This window comes from Bufo bufo, chromosome 3 (genome assembly GCF_905171765.1).
Source record: "Bufo bufo chromosome 3, aBufBuf1.1, whole genome shotgun sequence".
In the NCBI taxonomy this organism is placed as follows: domain Eukaryota; kingdom Metazoa; phylum Chordata; class Amphibia; order Anura; family Bufonidae; genus Bufo; species Bufo bufo.
Genome location: NC_053391.1, coordinates 461,310,711 through 461,329,693, shown reverse-complemented (window position 1 = coordinate 461,329,693; position 18,983 = coordinate 461,310,711). Strand labels below are relative to the sequence as shown.

Below are 18,983 nucleotides of genomic sequence, written 5' to 3'. Positions count from 1 at the left end.
AATTATTTTTCAGCTGTTCAGTGCCAGTAAAACACGGATGACACACGGACAGGAAAAAACGGACACATGGACCCAACACGGATCCTTCAGGGACAGCTTCACGGATGCATCACTGACCACCTTCTCACGTGAATGAGGCTTAAGGGGCAGCCGGAGACAGCAGAGTACAGGAGCTCGGCCACCTTTCGACAGTGTCTGTCAGTCCATTCAAACAGAGGAACAAGGGCTCCTTACTCTGTGCTCGTCAGGGGCCCCTGTCGATCAGACACTTATACCCTAACCTGCGGATAGTGGAGAAGTTGTTGTAATGGGACAACCATTTAAAGGGAACCTGTCAGCAACTTTTGGCAAATTAACCTAATGGCATAAGTGCTGCAGGTCACATCACATTGTAATCAGTGATGTCTCCAGTAAAAGTCTCAGCCGTTCTGCAGAAATCAAACTTTGAAAAAAATACTTGTCTGCATGTAGAAGGGGTCCCACAGTTATGCCGCAGTCACCACTGCAATCTTACGGTGATTGCCATCCCTTGGCTTGAAAACCTCATCGCCAGGGCCTCTGAAATGCACATGCTTTATACACCCAGGCACACTGCACAAGTCCAGACATAGCCTCACAACGGGGTGGCAGTCACAGTAACAGGGACCCCAGTGACATTACTGTGACTCAGTACAGTACCTCGCTTACATGCAGGCATTATTTCTCCAAAACAGCACTGCTGAGAGTTTTACTGGAGACGTCACTGATTACAGCGTAAAACGACCTGCACTGCCATTAAAAAACTATTTATCACATATTAGTAACCTATATGTGAATATGCTACATCATTTTTTTCCAATAAAAAAACAGGTGGACGGTTTTCAGGATGTAATTTCTGCACCCTCCCGATGGGCTGTATGGGGGCTGTCCGGAAGTCACTTCCCTTGGGAAGGGGTTAAAGGGGCTGTCTCACTTCAGCAAATGGCAACTTACTACAAGGCTCTTACTAATGTATTGTGATTGTCCATATTGCCTCCTTTGTTGGCTGGATTCACTTTTCCATTGCATTATACACAGCTTGTTTCCATGGTTACAACTACCACTGCAGCGCAGAAATGAAGTGGCCGGGACGAGAGCTGCTGCGAGCGCCAGCCTGCACGCACTTCTACGGTTCTGGCCACCAGAGAGGCTGCCACTTTTTTCTATAGCATGCAAGCATGACCATCGCTGCTGGATTGCAGGGTGGTCGTAGCCATGGAGACGAGCAGCGTATAATTTGATGGGAAAATGGATCCAGCCAACAAAGGAAGCAATATGGATAATCACATGACATTAGTAAGTGCCTTGTATTACCTTTCTCTACATGATAACTGTCACTTGCTGAAGTTAGACAACCCCTTTAAGATGCTGCAGGGCAGGGATTTTTGGAAAGACAGAAGGACTGTATTACAGAGAGAGTCCCTTGATGAGTGCACAGCTGCCTGCAGTAGTGAGGGGCTCTAGAAAACTGCCCAAACAGGAGTACAAAGCCCTACAGGGCAGACAGGAGATTTCACCTCCACTAAAACACACTCTGCCCATGGAGATGCCAAAAAAAGTTGACAAAATACCAGTCCAGATTAATAGAGCACCATTAACCATTCACCACTTACCTAACAGGACCGCGCATGCCCAGAATACTCACCGCGGGCGACTGCTGATGACGTAGCCACCTCCGAACCAGTTACTTACCACCTGTCACCGATCTGCGCCTGCGCATCGAGCTCACGCGTCACTAGTAATGTCTATCGGCGAGAGAATCCAGGGCGCATGCGCGATGCCTGCTTGGTGAGTCCTCAAGATGTAGCGGCGCTTGGTCCCGGTGTTACCGGAAGAGAGGGGCGCTGCACGTAGTCAGTGAAGCCCGGTATAGTCAGATGTCTCACCAGGCGTGCGCTTGGCCTTAATGCGCCAGGGCTGCAGGACATGAGGCCTGTCGTATGATAATGTGGTATGGTGACAGGCGTACACCGGCTAGCTAGTAGTGCCTGTGTGATTTGGTGGTGGTGTGTGTAATCCTGGGGAGGCACACAGGATGGACCCGGTTATGCCCATGGCCCAATAATAAACACTGCTTTTCTGGCCCACACACATATAATATGTCACAAGGTGGCGGCACATAATCATCTTGTCCTCTCCCCCCACCTTCACTTAGGGGACTTCATACAGGAGAAATGGGGGGTGTAAGAAGCCGCTGGAGCATTGCCCATAGAAACCCGGTGGCCGGTGTTATTTCTTGCCGGCCCTTTGATATTGAACACATGAGCAGGTTGGTTGCCATGTCCCACCGCTTCTTCCCTGCATGGCTCACACATGGCACTGTCCTTCCTGCCCAAACCTTCTCCGTTATGTGGGACGGCTATGTATGGCGGGCACACAGCGTAGGAAGCTTCACGTACACCAGTGCTATAAAGCCTCGTTAACGTTTGATTTTATTCATATTTTATGCATAATTTTCTATTAATTGAAATGGACCCTGCTGTGTGTCGGGGGCGAGCGCCCGTCTGGCAGCGACTCTCGTCCCAGCCACATGACTATCCCTGTGAGAAAAGCTCATTACAGATGTTTGCCATTATTGAGGAGGTTTCTAAAGCAGCTGGCACCCCTAGTACGGGGTGTTCCAAAGCTTTATGACCTATCCTCAGGACCCCCCCCCCCCCCCCCCCGATAGTCACAGCCCGCACATCCGCAGCAGTTATGCCTCATTTATCTATTAGCCATAGTAGCCTCCCCTTCATACCTCCCCAGGGTGTCACCACAGGACTACTACTAGTGTGAGGAGTGATGGGTGCTGTCATTGACCACATTTAGCTCTGTGTGTTTGGTTCCATGTGGAAAAAATCTGGTCGCCAAATGCATGAAGGGTAATAAGCAAAACCTGCTCACCGGGTCATGGTATCTAGACGTCATGGTGACCAGGTTTTGTCCAGTCTTGTCTGATGTGCCATAGAGACATGGCAAAAGCTATGATAGCCGGTTGCGGCCTATCACCCTTGGAGAGCCTACAAGAACAGACCCTGTAAGGCCAGTGTCACACGAGCCTATTCAGTCTGGGAAATGTGCTTCGGACTGACTTATCATGCTGTGAGATACTGCCTGACCGCAGGTGTGGTGTACTGTGCTGCCATAATGTAGTGGGTGCCATCAGACTGAGTCCTATTTGTGAACATAGGGGAGCCTCAAATAGCTATTCCCATCTCAGACAATGGGGACATATCGCTAGGATATGCTGTTATTGTCTGATAGGTGCGGGTCCCACCTCTGGGACCTACATCGAGAACGGACCGCTGAAGATTGTGGAGGGCGCACTGCACTTGCACAGCCTCCCTGCATTCATTTCTATGGGGCCGCTAAACATTGCCAAGCGCTGGCTCGGCTATTTCTGTTGGACCCTTTAGGAATGAATGGGAGCGGTGGTCGCGCAAGCGCGGTGCGTTCCCATTTACTACCGTGGGGAGAGCGCTTGGAAGTGGCCAGACCTCGGAAAACCCGGGGTCCTCCGGCCACCACCTTCCCCGCTCCATTCTCAGTGTAGGTGCGGGTCTCAGAGGTGGGACCCGCACCTATCAGACAATGGGGGCAATAGTGTTTTCATCATGGGGTTTTTCCATATAAAGGTGCTCTGAAAACACCAAGAGCGACAGCATGCTGTTTTTGAAAAGATGCAGGAAAAGCGGAAAAAAAAGCCACCTAATTAAGAAAAATTCCGGTCTCAAAAAAGCAAACCCAAAAAACCTGTCCTGCATTCATATTTTCCATGGCGAGGCTATGTTCACATCTGCGTCAGTTATTTCTGTTCCATTCTAAAAAAAAAAAAGGCTTCTAGGCGAATCGGTTGTATGACCGAGCAGATGACGTACAACGGACCCCATTTACTATAATGGGGCCCCTAGGGGCCTCTGACACAGATGTTATAAGTGCCTATGCTCTGTCGTTCAGCAACCATTTTAAAGGCACATTGGGGGCCAATTAGCTAGCCTTGCGTTTTTCCGACGCCAGTTTTAAACTCAAATATGTTGGAGTAAATATCCCCAATTTATTAGGAGGCACAAGCCTCTCAACAGATTTGGCGCATCCTTGGCATTCGGTGTGACAGAGATTGTAGTCCGCGTGCTTTCAGCAGGTTTGCACCATCCTTTGTGCCAATTTCTAGAGCCATTTATGGTCTGCAGATGCCTGCCGCTTTCGATATACCATGCCCATTTAATGTATGGTGTTGCAATGCGAGACACAACCTACTGTGAAGCAACAGTCACATGTTATGCCCGACATTTACTCCATTGACTTTAATGTAAGTCGCTCGGGACACGCATTTCATCTGCGACTTGGCTGGCTTTTCACGAGCCGCATGTATTTTTGTGTCTCCCGATTTTTCTGTGATTTGCGGTCACATGACAAGTGTGGCGGTGTAGCCGTGTCCTGGTATCGTCCATCTTTTGTCCCTGGTTGCATGCTGGTGATAGAATCTTATGTTACAGGTAAAATACCTCTGAGCCGTATCATTCTCTATTAGTGATGTTTGCACTTTGTCCAGGATTTAATATTAACCGGACAACATAGTACGGACAGTTTTCTGCAGTTTCGAGCTGGTATTTACCTAGAAGTCAGTTTACCACACTGGTCCACGTTCACACCTATGGCTGTGCCTGAATTCTGGTGTCATTGTCCTAAGATTTGGCACAACTCATTTTAGACAATTGTGAAGCAAGGAGGCCTTAAAGAACAATCCACTGTGCCTTGACATGGGGTGAAGGGGCATGGCATCAGATGTGCCATGTTGTGCCGAAACAGGCCTGTTATCAGGAAGAAACATTCGTACCCGATAATTGGCCTGGGTAAACGCGTTGGTTCTTCATCAGTTGAGGGCATCGTTGATGTGGACACGGAAATGATTGTTTGTGGACCGGAAATCTGCTGCCCATGAACAATGAATCTCTATGGGGGGACGAGCGACCTCAGTAGCGATCACTTGTCCCCGTACAGCAGAGCTGAATGCTGTATGTAAATGCAGCTTTCACCTCACCTGACAAGCAGGCAGGATTGTTCCTGATAATTGCCTGCAAGTTGGTCCATGTGTTCCCTTCCGGCCTCCTGGCTCTCTTCACTGATTTTCCACTACACACGTGTAAGCTTCCTCACAGACAAGGTCACGCGTGCCACCACTGCGGCCATTCATTGGTTGGGAAGGGGGAAATAAAAACAAAACTGGACAACCCCTTCAAATGGAATCTGTCACCAGATTTATGGGCAGCATAAACTAGTGAAAGACCCCCATGGCAAAACTCTGGTTACTTTCTTTAATTGCTTTTTTTTTTTTTTTTTCTAACTAAGGGCACCTTCACACGCGGCAGATTTTATCGTCGAAATTTCTGTGACTGAAAATCAGTTCAATTCATTTGAATGGGGCACCAAGCCCATGGATCTCTGCAAGCCTCATTAAGGTGAACGGCACTGATTTTCTGCCACGTGTGAAGGCGCCCTAAAATGGTGTACTGAAAACTCCAGGGCATAACGATGAGTCCTGAATATGAGCGCCTCATATACTAGCAGTAGGGAGGGCGGAGAGCTCATGAACGTCAGAACTCTTAGGCTGGGTTCACACGAGCGTGTCCGGATTAGTTCCGGATGCGTCCCGGTGTGTTGCGGCAAACCCGCGCGAGTAGGAATGCAATTGCAGTCAGTTTTGACTGCGATTGCGTTCCGATGTTCAGTTTTTATCGCGCGTGTGCAATGTGTTTTGCACGCGCGTGATAAAAAACCGACTGTGGTACCCAGACCCGAACTTCTTCACAGAAGTTCGGGCTTGGGATCGGTGTTCTGTAGATGTTATTATTTTCCCTGTGATTGGAGCATGTGATCTGACGTCACCAAAGGTCCTTTAGCCCATAGTTCATCTTTTAAAGAACTAAAGACCGGGAGAACTACGCGAACAAGAGGACAAGGTGAGTTAATTTTTTTTATTTTTTAACCCTCAATTGATCACCTACTAAGCATTCTGTGTTCAGAATGCTATTATTTTCCCTTATAACCATGTTATAAGGGAAAATAATACAGTGTATAGACAGTCACCTAGCAACCATGCGTGAAAATCGCACCGCATCCGCACTTGCTTGCGGATGCTTGCGATTTTCACGCAACCCCATTCACTTCTATGGGGCCTGCGTTGCGTGAAAAACGCTGAATATAGAGCATGCTGCGATTTTCACGCAACGCATAAGTGATGCGTGAAAATCATCGCTCATCTGAACAGCCCCATTGAAATGAATGGGTCCAGATTCAGTGCGGGTGCAATGCGTTCACCTACCGCATTGCACCCGCGCGGAAATCTCGCCCGTGTGAACGCAGCCTTAGGCTGAGTTCACACGGGCGTTGCGGGTGAGGGCCGGATGCGATGCAGGTGTGTTCAGGGAAAATCGTGCGAGTAGGCACGCAATTTTAGTCAGTTTTGACCGCGATTGCGTTCCGTTCAGTTTTTTCCGCTCGAGTGCAATGCGTTTTGCACGCGCGAGAGAAAAAACTGAATGTGGTACTCAGACCCTTTCACTGAAGTTCGGGTTTGCGTTTGGTGTTCTGTAGATTTTATTTTCCATTATAACATGGTTATAATGGAAAATAATAGCATTCTTTTTTTTTTCTTTTTTCTCCAATATCTTTTTATTGAACTAAAAAGAGGACAAACATACAAGCTGGAACATGGTAACATGTTGACCTAAGAGTATAAGATAGTACATTTACATGTCTCCATTTTCATTTTAAAGTGTGAACCATAACCCCCCCCCCCCCCCCCCCCCCTTCGCCAACAAAAGAGAGATTTTCTTTTCTTTTCATTTGTCCAATTTAGTACTTCACCTTTGTTCCTTACTTATGAATTCAAAATGAGACCACAGAATCATCATTTCGCCAGGTGCTCCCCTAGTATTTAAACCTCCCATTTGCCCAATTTACCTGCTAGTTGCGCTCCCAAATACCATGCGGTTTGAGTGAAGGGAGACATTAATTCCTTAATTTCTCCCGGTGACAGAGCTACCTCTATGACGTTTTTCCACTTTTTAACAAACTTGCTAATTGACTTTTCCTTATGCCTTTCCATTTCCAATCTTTCTAAATGGAGCACTTGTGTCATGGTCCCGATCACTTCATCCCACGATGGGGCTTGGTCTGTAACCAGTGTTTTAGAACAGACATGAGCAATATGTGTACTCCCTTTTTAGATACCCCAGCTCCCTCGGGATCTGTTTGGTCCCTTGGTACATACAGAAAGATACATTGCCGTGGTATAAGGCACACCTCTACCTCCCAAACAGTCTTGATGTACTTAAATAGCATTCTTTAATACAGAATGCTAAGTATAATGTCAATTGAGGGTTTACAAATAATAAAAACATTACTCACCTCATCCACTTGATCGCGCAGCCGGGATCCTCTTCTTTTGTTCTTCTTGAAGGACCCGCAAAAGGATCTTCGGTGACATCATCGCGCTCACCACGTGGTAAAATCTACAGAACACCAAACCCGAACTTCAGTGAAGAAGTCCAGGTTCGGGTCTGGGTACCAACATTCAGTTTTTTATCACGCGCGTGCAAAACGCATTAAAACGCTTTGCACGGGGAAAAACGGAACAATGCAACGCAATCGCAGGCAAATTGCGTGTAAACTCGGGCGTGTTTACCTGATTAAAGCTCTGTTTTGTTTTTGTTGATCCGAGGCTCCGATCCTGAGTTATCATACATTTTAGGCTTTTGGCGCATGGATTGGGGGCACCATTGGTCTTGCTGCACCCAAGCTCCACTCATTTCTGTGGTAAGCCCCTCCCTCGCTGCTTTGCCACTGCCCGATCCTGTCAATCAAAGCAGCCAGGGAGGGGCTGGCCACAGAAAGGAGCTTGGGTGTAACAAGAGCAAGGGTCACTACCTCGGTGTACCAAAGGCCCAATTTGCACATTAAGGCTACATGTTTGTTTCCGTGTCCGTTCCATTTTTTTATTTATTTTTTGCGGATAGGATGGCGACCCATTCATTTCAATGTGCTGTCCGCATCAGTATGTCCGTTCCGTAGCCCCGCAAAATAAATAGAACTTGTCCTATTCTTGTCTGTTTTAGGCATTGTTACATTGTTGCATTGTCGTGTGCATGTAGCCTAAGAAAAAGTTGTAGAATTCAGGAACGGAGCCTCAGAAAAACAGCTTTTTGATCAGAACTACAGCTATGTGTCTGCAAACAGTTGGATAGGGAGGTCGCTGGTGACAGATGCCCGTATATGCTTGTGCGCATAGACTATAGTGGCATATCTGTGACTCCTCTCACAATTGCTCAGTTTTCAACAAACATTTGATGTCCTATGTGAGCGCCTCTCTTGTCTTGTTCTAGGGATGGGTGGGGGTCTCTGATCTCAGACCCTCACCGATGTACACTTTTGATATGCCTCTATCAGTGACCCTTTAATAGGGAGCAGTTTTAGTGTTATTACCAAGCATCAATAAATGAAAAATGTCGCTTCAGGTGATTTTTCAGAATAAGCTGGTGTGTATAGATAAGGATAGCACTGTATATGGGCATTATATGACTTGTATCTGGCATTTTTCACCACCCTTGTAGTTAGGGCGACTCTTTTAGATTTGCAGTTTGGTTGTTAAAAATAGCCAAATTACAAACCGGTTGCAAGCAAGTCGCACATGACCAGCCTTTGCTGTCTATGCTGGCAAAGCATGTGACTTGCGGGCCCGGCCAAAAATCCAAAAATAGTGTAAAGGGGTTAAAGCTTTAGTTTATAATCAATAGATGTCATGTTGCAGTGGGGGACATTGTGATCTTAGCCTAGCCCAGTGATGGGCAAACTGCGGCTCTCCAGCTGTTGTAAAACTACAAATCCCATCGTGTCCTGCTGTAGGCTGATAGCTGTAGGCAGACTGGGCATACTGGGAGTTGTAGTTTTACAACAGCTGGAGAGCCACAGTTTGCCCATCCCTGGCCTAGCCTAATTGCTATTTTCTATGAGCTTATGGGTGGTGACTAGCTGCTCTATAGAGATCCTGCTCCCCTGTCTCCCTATAGCAGCACACCTTCAGAAGCAGCAGTAGCATGGAGAAATTCATGCAGCACTACTGACCAGTGTAGCTGTGAATCCAGTACTAGGGTGAGATATAACACTTACTAGAGCCTCAACAGCTAGGTCGCCCTCCAGCAGCACACTCACTTTCTTACTCCCCCTTCCCCATAGACTTCTATGACCTGATCCCTTAGGCCCCTTTCACACGAGCGAGTATTCCGCGCGGATGCGATGCGGGAGGTGAACGCATTGCACCCGCACTGAATCCTGACCCATTCATTTCTATGGGGCTGTGCACACGCGCGTGCAAAATGCATTACAATGTTTTGCACACGCGCGGAAAAATCGCGGGTGTTCCCGCAATGCACCTGCACATTTTCCCGCAACGCCTGTGTGAAAGAGGCCTTACTGAGCAGTCCGTGATTTTAGATTTGAAGGTGAATGATGCATTTAGAAGGCGGTGGGAGGAGAAATGGCTCATAGGTGGAGAAAGAGGCATTTTTAATTAAAACATACAAAGTTTATATATTTACTTGTACTATTTATTTATGCAAAATTTGCTGTAGGCAAGTGAACATTTAAGAAATGATGTATCATTATGTGCTGTTATGCTCTGTTTTTCTTCTTTTATGTGCCCTAGACTCTGAAAAGGTAGTTAATGGTGGTCACGCTTTGGGACACCTAGTTGAAATCTCCTACTTTGTGGCATACTGAGCTGTGCTGCCATGGAACAAGACGCTCAGAGAAAAGCAAACTTTTCAACTCTAGTTAGCCATACCAATGGACTGAGTAAAAGTTCTGCCCTGCCCACCAAACCCTCAGCTTCAAAAAAGTTAATCATTAAGAATTTTAAAGGTAAGATTTTCGATTTCTGTAAAATTATAATTTTTTTTGTCATAAATCTTTTTTTTTTTTTTTTATTAAATTAGGTGTAAATTACAGTTACTACAGATGCACAGCATTAGTTGATCAGAAACCCAGAAGGTTGTAGCCTAGGGATAAGCACATTCATTTACCCGATTCTTTGTTATGTAGAATACAATCGATTTGTCATTTAATCTCATAAATTAATTAATTTATAACCCAAAGAGGCATTAAAGGGGTTTTCCAGGTTTTTGTGCTTTTTGAAGTTTGAAACCAAGACATCTTTACCTTTTGGGAACAAAACAAACATACTGACCTGCACCCTACCACCCAATTCTGGCTCCCTGGCTTTTTCTGATATCTTCCGGTCCCCTTTTAAAACTCATCCAGGGTCATGTGTGCTGCTGCATCCAATCACTGGACTCAGCAGTGATGTATCCCCAAGCGCTTTGTGACCCAGCAGTGATGTGCCGTGGGGATATGTCACTGGATATGGCAGCACAATGTGACCCAGAATTCATCCAGAGTTTTACTGACAGGGACCAGAAGACTTGATCAGCGAGACAGGGAGCTGGAATGGAGTTGTGGATTGCAGGTCAGTATGTACTTTTTTTTTTTTTCAACAGGTATAGTAGTCTTGGCTTCAAATATAAAAATGCGCAAGAAAACCTGGAAAACCCATTTATAGGGGTTGTCCATTTCAGGAATTAACCTACAGTAAAGAACTGGTAAGTAATTACCTGGCAGATTCAGTGCAGAAGCTCCAGTTTTCCTGGTTGGGCTCTTTTACGCTGACAATAGCGGTGCACCACTGATGTCAGTGATTGGCTGCAGTGGTTACGTGTTATTGAAGTGACATCACCGCTACAGCCAGGTAAATTTAGCCTGGCCAGGGGAACTGGAATAGCAGTGTGGGATCTACCAGATAAGTAGATGCCCTTTATTGCAGACTGATCCCATACATTGTCTGGTTTTCTTCTGAAACTGAACAACCCCTTTCATTCTGTACATCAGGGCTAGTAAAGGTCCAGTAAACGGTAAAGCTCTTAGGAGCTTGTGCCCATTGTCTAACTTTATGAACTGTCATCTATTGTTGCCTCTGAAAGTTTGGTTTCCTGGCAATCGGGTTTATCCCCTTTATTATAACCATTTATTCTGACCAAAGGATGCACTTGTACTGCTCTATATTCATCCTCATTTCTTTCCAAAAACAGGAGCAGAAGGAAGCAGTTGACGCTTTCATATAGCTACTAGTTCAGACCCACAGTATGAGAGATAATTCTGTTCCATGCCTGTATTGTGGTGAAAAAAGCTGCAAATTATGATCCATGCGATATTTGCACCATAATTTGCAAATTTTTTATGTTTTCAAAAGTGGCAAGAAAAGTGGGTGAGGTTTAGGAGGAGGGACGTGGACTTACATCAGAAACTGGCATAACTGATGGTTCACATCTACTCCAGCTCAAAGCTGGTGTACATTTGAATTTCTGTCACACAGACTGGCTAGAAATGTGCCAAATGTATCAAGAGGCCTGTGCATTAAATGCACCAATGGACTTTGCATTAGACGACGCAGTGCTAAGACTGCGGAGCACAAACGGAGAAGTTCTTCCTCTATGTGGACATGGCCTCCTGGCTCTAGTTGGCACGGACATTTAGTACACTGTTTGTTTTTCTAGACAAACCGAAGCTGCCGGATAATTACACTCAGGACACTTGGCAGAAGCTTCATGAAGCTGTGAACGCCATAGAAAGCAGCACCTCCATAAAGTACAACCTGGAGGAACTTTACCAGGTATGACATCTCAGTGTTCCAGAAACCCTTCTTCATGTGTGCTTCCGTGTGCAACCATTAATGATTCCATTTAAGCTATGCTGAAACAGTGGATTCTTCTCTCTAAAAAACCGCTGACCCTCAGATAGCTGCTGCTGATTTTCAGCTTGACATGTTACAGATCCCTGCACAGATTAGCTCCCTCCAATGGGGCTGATCCATGAATGTCCACACAGAAGAATGTGTGAACTACAGAGTGCAATTCCCCTTGAAATGAATGACACCCAATTTGCGGCCGGATTGCGTGCAGAATTGGTACAGAATATGCACTGCAATCTACGAGACGGGTCCGCGATGTGAACATGCCCTTACGTTTCAATATAGTTATACAAGAGATACTGGGTTGAATGCTTGTCAATGGGACACTAAATAGGCTACTCAAGTGGGTATTGCGCCAGGTATGTATGGCAGAGGAGATACCAGGTTGTCATGGATGATGTGTACTAAAATTAAGCTGCTGCTGGCCTAACCTGATAAACAGATTGGAGCATGACCTGTGTCTGTGAGCTACATGGGGATCATAGGGCCAGTCATTGCGGTTCACAGACCATTTTAGATTCCCCCCCCCCCCCCCACAAACGTCTTTGTCTGCATGGCGTTGGCAGTCAGGGAGCAATAATGCCAGGCTAGGTGCAACTCTAGCTCTGTCCTTTTTCTTGTCAACATGTCAGGTTTTTACAGTAGAAGGAAGCAATGAAACTTTTATGCTATCCAGGTCACAGGAGAACCCAGAACATGTCTAATTATACGCTGTGCCGCAGTCATTAAACACTGTATGACTCACTTACTGAAGAATATCTTGGCACCTTTATTTTATCACAACCTATAATGATGCGGCTCCCAATTCATATTCATATCCCAGAGTTTAAAGTGTGGCTCCAGTTCCTTGGAACAACAGGTCTCTCACCAGAACTGACCAGGGGGGATTTGATTGGTGATGATGTCATCCTGTAGTTCACAGGAAGTCAGCCACATGGGAGAGACCGAGTTTCTGTTGACACCTTAGAGCAAGCTCTGGGCTGCTGGTCAGACTTAAGATCACATGACCAGGTTCCCGTAATGAGAAGGTTCAAAATCTACGGATTCAACTGAGTTAGGTTGTAAAAAAATAAAACTGCTAGACTATTGGTGCAATATATCTAAAATAAAAAACCCAGAGTGCTTCTTTAAGTTGTGTTGTGCGTTTCTTTATGTTCAGTTTATAACTGTGGATGTGAAGTCTGTCTCTGGAGCATTAATTCTGTATGTTTCCTTTCCTAGGCTGTGGAAAACCTATGCTCCTATAAAGTTTCACACACACTATATAAACAGCTCCGCCAAGTATGTGAGGAACACATGAAGTCTCAGATCGACCAGTTCAGAGAATATCCTTTTACCTCTTGCGTACATATGTAATATGCTTATAGAGATGGTGCATTTCATCATGTTGTAAGGTGTGAAATCCACCGACTGTATAGCTTTCCCCATCCGTATACACTGGTTTATTGTTCTTGTTCTAGGTCAAAATGAATGATGCCATTATGCATTCTGCTGCTTCTTGCTGTATTTTCTACGGCTCGGAAAGCTTGTTAAAATCTGTGTGTACTCCCTGAATTATCAGATCTTTTCACTGCATTTCCTTAACTTGTGTGATCGTGTACAGAATCTCTTGACAGCTTTCTGTTTTTAAAGAAGGTGAACTTGTGTTGGAAAGATCACTGTAGGCAAATGGTAGGTTTACCTCGCTGTCCACACCGTATTACATTATATATTACATTATATTTCAGTAGAGCATTTCTACTGACTATCATTGGAAACCATCAACAAGCTCATTGATTGACTCGGATTAAAATGTACCATATTGACATTGAGTCAGCAAGGATAACTTGGAGCTGTGAGCCCTGACCACATTGAATTAGTTCAGTCACAGTGTATCTGTTCACCTTAAAGGGGTTGCCCACGAAGGTGATATTTGTTATTATTATAAAAAAAATAACTGGCTCAAAAATTTAAGAAGTATTACCACAGTAATTCAGCGTCACTGTTCTGACGCTGCTCCAGTCCCCAGCTGGTCACAGGAAACCTTATGCAGCCAATCAGTGGCAAAGGCTGGTCACCACTTCGACAAGAGATTGGCTGAGAGGTCATTTCCAGCTGGATCTAGGAAGTAGTGAGCAGTGTCTAAACAGCAGCAGTGGGGGATCATATGTAACCATTCTGTTCCCTTAAAAAATAATCCCAAATGAGATCCTCAACGTTAATCAGACCTCAGTTCAGATCCCCAATTTTAATAAGGCCCCAATCAGACCTCAGATTAGGCCCCCAATGTTAATAAGGCCCTTATTCAGACCTCAGATCAGATCCCCAATCAAACCGTAGATCAGATGCCCAGCTGTTATAAGACCCCCCAATCATACCTCAGATCAGACCTTTATGTAAATAAGCCCCCATGTGAAGCAGACCTCAGATCAGACGTCATTGTAAATAAGCTCCCATGTGAAGCAGACCTCAGATCAGACCTCCTTGTAAATAAGCTCCCATGTGAAGCAGACTTCAGATCAGACCTCCTTGTAAATAAGGTCCCATGTGAAGCAGACCTCCTTGTAAATAAGCTCCAATTTGAAGCAGACCTCAGATCAGACCTCCTTGTAAATAAGCTCCAATTTGAAGCAGACCTCAGATCAGACCTCCTTGTAAATAAGCTCCAATTTGAAGCAGACCTCAGATCAGACCTCCTTGTAAATAACCCCCATGTGAGGCAGACCTCAGATCAGACCTTGTAAATAAGCTCCCATGTGAAGCAGACCTCAGATCAGACCTCCTTGTAAATAAGCTCCCATGTGAAGCAGACTTCAGATCAGACCTCCTTGTAAATAAGGTCCCATGTGAAGCAGACCTCCTTGTAAATAAGCTCCAATTTGAAGCAGACCTCAGATCAGACCTCCTTGTAAATAAGCTCCAATTTGAAGCAGACCTCAGATCAGACCTCCTTGTAAATAAGCTCCAATTTGAAGCAGACCTCAGATCAGACCTCCTTGTAAATAACCCCCATGTGAGGCAGACCTCAGATCAGACCTCCTTGTAAATAAGCTCCAATTTGAAGCAGACCTCAGATCAGACCCCCTTGTAAATAAGCTCCAATTTGAAGCAGACCTCAGATCAGACCTCCTTGTAAATAACCCCCATGTGAGGCAGACCTCAGATCAGACCTTGTAAATAAGCCCCCATTTGAAGCAGACCTCGGATCAGTCGTCCTTGTAAAAAGGGCCCTTTGTGAAGCAGACCTCAGATCAGACGTCCTTGTAAATAAGCCCCCATGTGTAGCAGACGTCCTTGTAAATAAGCCCCCGTGTGAAGCAGACGTCCTTGTAAATAAACCCCCGTATAAAGCAGACCTCAGATTAGATGTCCTTGTAAATAAACCCCTGTGTGAAGCAGACCTCAGATCAGACGTCCTTGTAAATAAACCCCCGTGTGAAGCAGACCTCAGATCAGACGTCCTTGTAAAAAAAAACCTGTGTGAAGCAGACCTCAGATCAGACGTCCTTGTAAATAAACCCCCGTGTGAGGCAGACCTCAGATCAGACGTCCTTGTAAATAAACCCCCGTGTGAAGCAGACCTCAGATCAGACGTCCTTGTAAATAAACCCCCGTGTGAAGCAGACCTCAGATCAGACGTCCTTGTAAATAAACCCCCGTGTGAAGCAGACCTCAGATCAGACGTCCTTGTAAATAAACCCCCGTGTGAAGCAGACCTCAGATCAGACCTCCTTGTAAATAAGGCCCCGTGTGAAGCAGACCTCAGATAAGAGGGGGAAAAAAACAAAATTTCCTCTCCTGCTCTGGACGCCACTGGTCCTGGTCTTCATCTGGCGTGCTATGCTTTGACCCGACGCCGCACAGGGTGAGGTCACAGAATGCTGACGTCCTAATAGTCACAGCACAGCCCGCAGCAGAGGAAGACCAGGAAACTGTGAGTACAGAGCCTGGGGAGCGCTAGATTCACCCCTTCTCGGTCGTCCTGTACTAATAACGCTTCGATAATGAAAGCGCTTGTTAGTGTTTGCCCCATAAGATGCATTGACATTTGGGTGCATCTTATAAGGTGAAAAATACCGTAATACTTGAAAAGAAAAAAAGACAAGGATGACAGCAAAAGTACACAAGTAAAACAATAGTAATGTACTCACAGCTTTTAGTAGATCACAATTCTCTTCACTCATGTTTTTTTAACCCCTCCTCTAAAAACTTTCAATAGCACCATAATGTATAGATAAATGGTGTCTTAATCATGATGTATAGAAACAGAGCGCTTCTTTCTAGAGAAATGGTGTCTTAAATTGAAAGCTCATTTAGTCCACAAAAGGGTTCTCGAGGAATAAGGACATTTTAGTAAGCACCAGCAGCCTGCCTCCCCTCCGCTGTGTCCATGTTCTGGTCCTTGCATTGACATCTGGTGCAGCATGGTCACGGTCACATGCTCTGCTGCAGCCATTAACTGGCTTCAGCGGTGATATGCTGCTTGTGGGCACGTCGCCGCTAAAGCCTGTCATTGGCTTCAGAGGAGCATGTGACCAAGCCCATGCTTGCTATATGGTTTGTATTCAGTAAGCGTTGTCAATCTTTCTTTAATGAGTCCTGAAAACTGCTTTCTCGCCCAGTTTCCTTGGGGGACACAGAAGACCTTGGGTATAGCTCATCTCCATAGGAGGCGTGACACTAAGTGAAAGCTGTTAAGCCCCTCCTCCACAGCTATACCCTCAGCCTGGAGAGAAAGGCAGCCAGTTTTTGCTTAGTGTCCAAGGAGGCAAGACACTCCCTGCTCTGCAGGGCTGGTTTCTCCTTGTTTAAATTTTAGATTTTTACTTTTTTATTTCTTTTTGTTCCAGATCATCAGGGATAACAGAGTCGCACTAGACCTCTCTGTTCTCCCGGGGTTGAGCTGCGCCAGTGCCGGTCATCCGCACTGCTGCCTCCCCCACAGAAGGCAAGGTGGATCAGGGCAGCCTCGCTCCCCCACATCCCGCCAGCGCAAGGGTCGCCCGCACGCCAAGTCCCTCTTCCAGCGTCCTGCCACTACGGTGCCAGTAGCTGAAGGGGCGACCCTGCTGGAATGGACCGAGGGTGAAGACGGCTGTGGTAAGAGAGTGGCTTCTCCAGCCCTACGTCCCCCACCCCCCACCCAATGGTCTCCTGCGTGCCTGACCCCCCATACTACTGCTGGACCTAGGCTGGCTCCTGGGGTGCCGCAGAGCGGCAATCTGCTCCCTGCCTCCCCCCCCCTTTTTTCCTGGCCCTCATAGTACATGCAGCTAGTGGCTGTCAGCCGTCGCCTGCCTTCTCCTCACGGGCACCCCGTCTTTGGGTCCCCCCCCCATCTCGCCTGATCACATTGGGCCTTACCGGAGAGTGCAGGACGCTGCAGTGGAGTTAGGCCTCGCCTCCGGACAGCACTAATATTCCGGTGCGGCCGAGCCGGCGGCAAACCGCCATTCCGGGTCCCAGTCTCTTCCGGCCGGCGGGGTGGGCCCCCGCGGCCGGCAAACCGCCATTCCGGGTCCCTGTCTCTTCCGGCCGGCGGGGTGGGCTCCCGCGGCCGGCAAACCGCCTTTTCGGGTCCCTGTCTCTTCCGGCCGGCGGGGTGGGCTCCCGCGGCCGGCATTGGGCTTGACTATGCCCCAGCAGGCCCCGTCCGACCATCGGTGCCGGTCGCCAGGGCTCAGCAAATTTGGTCCTAGGCTTCGCGGCCTGCTGGGCCGCAATTCCGACCGGCCTGCGGGGTGGGCTCCCGCGGCCGGTTTAAAGCGCCATTCCGCCCCAGGTCCCGGCGGTATAACGGGCCGGGCGCCGCAAATTTAGCCCCCGGCTTCGCGGCCTACTAGGCCGCAATATTCCGGTCTCTGGTGGAGGGGGCGGGAACCTCTCCAGGCGCGAATTCTTCCCGCCTGGAGGTTCCTCCGCCCCCAGGGGATCGCACGCCGCCCTCCAGGCCGGATCCCTGTTAACCCTTTGGGTACAGGCCGGCTCCCAAATGGGTCTGTATAGTTGGCCCCCCTTTTTTTCTCAGGTGCCCATATATGGTGGCTCCCCTTTAGCCTTGGAGAGGCTGTGTTTTAAATATATATAAAAAAAAAATAATAATAATAATTATTATAATAATAAAATAAATAATAATAGATCACTGATTTCTATTGGACTGCGCAGGACGCTGCAGCCTCATCAGTAGTGCTGCATGTCTGCATGACCTCTTTCCACAGGCGGCATGGTGTTGCGCTCCCAGCCTGCGTCGCTGCTAGGGCATTTCCCCTTTTAGGCGGTTTTCTTGCATCTTCCAGGATACGCCGCTGGCCAAGTGCATGCGGCCCTTCCGTAGGCAGCATTCATCTTCTCTCCAGTTATGGTGCCTGCCATGTGCATCCCCCCCCCCTCCTAGGCGGGATACTGCACTCTCCCTGGCTTCCGGCTGGCCATGTGCATGACCCCCTTCTTAGGCGGAATACTGCACCTTCACCGGATACGGTGCTGGCCATGTGCACGACTCCCTTCCATAAGCGGAACGCTGCACTCTCTCTGGATTTGCTGCCGGCCATGTGCGTGACCCCCTTCCATGGGCGGAACGCAGCACTCACTGGATTCGCTGCCAGCCATGTGTGTGTGTGACTCCCTTCCTGGGCGGAACGCAGCACTCTCACTGGATCTGTTGCCGATCATGTGCATGACCCCCCTTTTTAGGCGGAATACTGCACTCTCACCGGATACGGTACTGGCTATGTGCACGACCCCCTTCCATAGGCGGAATGCTGCACTCTCACTGATGTGCTATGATGCACTTATGTACTATGTTACTATGCTTCACTCTCACTGGTTTCGCTGCCGGCCATTTCATAGGTGGTATGCTACAGTCTCATTGGATTCCTGCCGGCCTTGGGTATGCCTCCTTCCCTCAGGCAGCATACAACATCCCTCTGTCTGTGGTTGTTTCCTCGCAGGTACGTTGCTGGCCATGTGCATGTACCCCATACATGGCAGGGTGCTTGCACTCTCGCTGGATCCGCTGTCGGCCATATGCATGACCCCTCTTCCGTGGGCGGTGTACGCACTCTTGCTGGATTCGCTGCCAGCCAGGGGCATGCCTTCCTTCCTCAGGCGACATGCACACATTCTTACTGACTGTGTTTGTCTTTCGCCAGTACGTTGCTGGCCATGTGTATGACTCCCATGCATGGCGGTGTGCTCGCACTCT

General features: G+C 47.4%; 2 protein-coding genes across 3 annotated transcripts in view; one reads left to right on the top strand and one right to left on the bottom strand.

Moving 5' to 3' along the window:
• The window catches only part of PCID2 (PCI domain containing 2), a 37,536-nt gene extending 35,867 nt beyond the window's left edge, over positions 1 to 1,669 (bottom strand). Inside the window, exon 1 of the mRNA XM_040425186.1 lies at positions 1,632 to 1,669. The gene's annotated coding sequence lies outside the window, so the exon portion shown is untranslated. The remainder of the gene's footprint in view (positions 1 to 1,631) is intronic.
• Positions 1,670 to 1,738: 69 nt separating this feature from the next.
• The window catches only part of CUL4A (cullin 4A), an 87,667-nt gene continuing 70,422 nt past the window's right edge, over positions 1,739 to 18,983 (top strand). The window contains exons 1-5 of one of the 2 annotated variants that reach the window (XM_040425184.1): positions 1,739 to 1,806; positions 9,704 to 9,918; positions 11,607 to 11,722; positions 13,022 to 13,125; positions 13,402 to 13,471. In XM_040425184.1, coding sequence (XP_040281118.1) covers positions 9,789 to 9,918; positions 11,607 to 11,722; positions 13,022 to 13,125; positions 13,402 to 13,471 — 420 coding nt within the window. In that variant the 5' untranslated portion in view covers positions 1,739 to 1,806; positions 9,704 to 9,788. Of the gene's footprint in view, positions 1,807 to 1,936; positions 1,957 to 9,703; positions 9,919 to 11,606; positions 11,723 to 13,021; positions 13,126 to 13,401; positions 13,472 to 18,983 lie in introns of those variants that run through there. The other variant, XM_040425185.1, reaches the window with a different exon arrangement.